The 3,805-nt window shown below is 44.7% G+C and overlaps 1 protein-coding gene across 3 annotated transcripts; it reads right to left on the bottom strand.

The window, feature by feature from the left end:
• Nucleotides 1-743: 743 nt before the first annotated feature.
• Nucleotides 744-3,805, bottom strand: LOC130536370 (transcription factor 7-like). 3 transcript variants are annotated; one of them, XM_057052258.1, is made up of 9 exons: nucleotides 3,516-3,805; nucleotides 2,390-2,482; nucleotides 2,136-2,201; nucleotides 1,926-1,993; nucleotides 1,708-1,821; nucleotides 1,444-1,600; nucleotides 1,252-1,359; nucleotides 1,097-1,154; nucleotides 744-1,003 (listed from the first exon to the last, which is right to left on the bottom strand). In XM_057052258.1, exons 2-9 carry the CDS (start codon nucleotides 2,465-2,467, stop codon nucleotides 831-833), a joined length of 822 nt encoding a protein of 273 aa, XP_056908238.1. In that variant the 5' UTR covers nucleotides 2,468-2,482; nucleotides 3,516-3,805; the 3' UTR covers nucleotides 744-830. The 3 variants fall into 3 exon arrangements, with proteins under 3 accessions (XP_056908238.1, XP_056908239.1, XP_056908240.1); XM_057052259.1 differs by having other exon boundaries at nucleotides 744-1,000; XM_057052260.1 differs by lacking the exon at nucleotides 2,390-2,482.

Genomic DNA, 3,805 nt, shown 5'->3' with positions numbered 1-3,805 from the left:
CCGTGAATGTCCAGTTTGGTCCAGTATTCAGCATCAGTTTGGTGATAGTTTATTGATGTTGAACTGGTTTTCCCCGAACAGCCACTTAAGGGTGGAAGACTTGATTTCCAGCTGTGCGCGGATCAGGGCGGATTTCACTCAGCCGCTCTGCGGGGCGGGTGACCCCCTCACGTCAGCCTTGACTGCTCGCGTCCTGTCTGCGCGTCTGCTCGTCGTGTCGCCTGTCAGCGAGACATGTCCCACATTTGCAGCCGCCGCCGTTTGGCCAGCAGGACGAGGGCGTCTGTCAGGAGAGCTGACACGCACGCCGCTCCACTCGGCGACTGACAGAGGGCCAAAGCGCGCTGTCACTTCTCCCAGATCCATCGCCCGAGGATAAACACGGCCACGGAGAAGCGCGCACTCACACGCGTTAATAACACAAGAGTAAACAGTCCCGCAGACTGACTGACGGACTGACTGACTGACTGACTGACTGATGACCGGCCGTGGTGGAGGATGCTGGAGCTTGGTGTCACAACTCATTCTTACAATCTGCAGCTGTCACGTCAAACACTCCGCGTCCTCCGCTGCTCCTCCTCATCCTCTCACATCATTAGAAATGTAAATCAGCTGGAAACACAACACTTTCCTCATGCTTCATGGGAGAAATTCTCTCATGCCTCATTTTTTTACCCTCAATCTGTGGCTTTAGAACTCACAACTGTTTTGTTTTTTAATGCAGTTTCTACCAAATGATGATTTAAAATATTTATTTCGGTCATATTAAACAATTATATGCAATTATTACAATTAATTATCGCAACGCAATTGTTGATTTGGCTGAAGCCCTAAGTGGAGTTTTGATAGTTGGGAGGTTGGCGGGATCTCAGGTTCATCTGAAAGTGACTTTTGGTCCTCAGTGTTCTGCTTTTGGAGGCCTTTAATTTCTCCATATATTTGGGCGTCATCATCATCCACTTGGATGGAGGAGATTCTTCCGCCTCAGACTCAGACGATTCTGCTGAAGCACAAAGATAAACAGCGATCAGTGATCGGACACGTCCGCATTTCCATGACTTAGAACACGCTGCACTTCGGAGAAAAGCGTTCTCACCATCAGTATCATCTCCGACCTCCAGTTTTTTCTTATGGGTTTTTCCCCTCATTTTCCCCTAGAAAACAAACAAACCCCAGGTGAGTTTCAGAGGGACGTGATCTCTGCTGTGACCACCTCCTCAGCTCTACTCATGTGTGATCAGGTGGACTTACATAGTTGTCCCTGGTAGACCAGCCAGGGTACTGCTGCTGGTGCAGGATTCTCTGCTTCTCGGCCTCCTCGAAATATTTCTGCTGTTCCTCTCTACTCAGAGATTTCCACTTTGGACACAATATGAAACAGAGTCTGTGTATTTCTTCTTCCGAAAGCATCAACAAATAAACACAAAGTAACTACGCACTCACCACTGATCCCAGGAAAGCATTGACAGCACCGCTGCCTTGAACTCTGATGGAAGGTCTCACAGTGGACCTCTTGTCCTTCATGAAGAGCATGAAGGCATTCAGAGGCTTCTTGATGTAAACCTCCTTCTTTTGGAGCCGGTTGGTCCTTTTACTCTCTCTACAGGACACAAAACGCAAGGAGTGAACCTCAGATGATGGTGATCCTTAAATATTCAAACACATTTCAGATTTTAAATATTATATGACCAGTTCAAACAGGTTTACCCTGAACTGCTGTCCTGTTGATGATAATGAGGAGTATAAGGAGCAGGAGGAACAGGAGGAGGAGCAGAGAAGGTTGAAGGTAAGGTCGGAAAGGTCGATAAATCTGCTTCAAACCTTTAAACGGATGCAAACAGAGACACAAGAGTTGCTGGAGCAGTCACACAGCAGTGGTGCTCGGGTGTGCCCGTGCACGCGCACGTGCATGTTGCTGTTCTTACAGGTCTGCTAGAAAATTGGGTTTCTGCTCCAGGACTCCAGGGAACATCATGGCTGTAGGATCATTGTACTGAAAACGATCAAAGAAAAACAACAGATCACACCTTTATCCACACTCATTCAATGTCTGGACCAAGATCGATGCATATTAACAATAAATCTCCGACCTTTGCTCAGACAACTGTTTCATTCCATCAGTGTTGCTGACTTACTGCGTGTGAAGCTGCTGTGGAGCCAAAAGGCGGTGCAGAGTCTCCACCTACAAGCTGGTACAGGTACTGCAGGGACAGAGGGCACTTTAGTCACTCCTTACAGTAGTTTCACCACCTCAGAGTAAACATGCAGGGTTTTATTTTTATCCTAATGTAAGAAATGTATAAAAATTCTATGTAGAAATTTGTTTTAATAGTGTCCAAGCAGAAGAAACAATCAAGGCCTAAGTGATGTTGAACTGCTGACATCTGACCTCTCCCTCATTCCAGGGGTCCAGCTGATTGTCCCCTGGATAGAAGACGATTTCCCTCTGTGTGTTGTACTCAGTCATGTAGGAAACTGCTTCCTGGTGGAGAAAGTTATCAAATTCCCCCGTCTGGACCGACAGTAAGTCAGTAAATGAGGGAGAAGCAGGCCTGCTGCTATTAGCAAACACACGGATCCGCCCAAGTTCGTTCATTTTGGTGAAAACAACTACACCCTTGACCTGGGTCAGATGGGGGGGTTGTGGTGGCAAAGTGGGGGCAGACCTCCGCGTGACTGGGGATGTACTACGTATCAAAGACCTATATAAAACCTGATCTAAGATCAATTAACATCAAAGGCGCGTTATGTATCAATTCGATGGTCGCCTAGCAACCGGTAAAAACTACTAATAACCAGCTGTGTATATCAGGAAGATCAACTAGATTCCCCAACGGAGCTCAGCGGTTCAGTGGATTTCTCTTTTTCAGGGTTCCGATTCACCCCGTAAAACTCCCCGTTGTTACTAAGATTGGGTGTTTTGTTAATCTATGATGTTAATCAACGATGATTTGGGCAGGTGTAGTTTCCATCTATCATCATCGAGCTGTAGAGACATTTAAATTTCGGTCCAAATGCAGCCTTTCAACGGTTAACGGTTCTAACGTGTACCATTCGGGGCGGTTCGATCACTTCGTATATTGTACCCTGAAGGGTTTGGACAAATGTCAAAAACTCAAAACGACCATCTCTATAAATCACGGACCTGTCTGTGTATATTTAGCGTAGAATACATTTTGTTCAACAGTTTGGTGGTTAGTTGATGTACGTGTGGGAACCCACTAAACTCCTCGCAGGCGTTTAGTTAATAATGTGTTGAAAAATCTACTTCAAAACTTTTTCTTTACGTGCGAACTGGAACTTGACAATATGAGATATTTTATTAATAAATTAATTCCAAATGACGCCTCAACAACCCCCCAAAACAAAACAAATCAACCACCAAAACATCATAACCTATTTTTTTAAGGTTCTTTTGTTCAATAATTGTTTCTTACTAAGATACATAAATAATATGTGATATGTATATGATATATGATGATATATGATATATATGATATATAATACATACTTACTAAGGTGTTGTCTAAAGCCTGAAAAGTTAAATTGCACCTCCTTTCCTGAACAGCGATATTTCTCCCATCTCAACTGTTATTTATCCGGGCAACGTTGACAGCCTCCCCCTGTTTTTTTCTTCTTTTTTTCCTTCTCCATTCTGCTGCAGTTTGATCAGCTTATTACTGAGTCCAGCACCCGCAGTTCACACTTTCACACTGAATATTTCAAACATCGCCCGTCAGCATTTACAGTATGAGACGCTGGAAACAGACACATGCAGCAGCCAGAGTCTAATTTACGATTTACC

This window comes from Takifugu flavidus, chromosome 13 (assembly GCF_003711565.1).
Source record: "Takifugu flavidus isolate HTHZ2018 chromosome 13, ASM371156v2, whole genome shotgun sequence".
Classification (NCBI taxonomy): Eukaryota; Metazoa; Chordata; class Actinopteri; order Tetraodontiformes; family Tetraodontidae; genus Takifugu; species Takifugu flavidus.
This window is presented reverse-complemented; position numbering and strand designations above follow the sequence as displayed.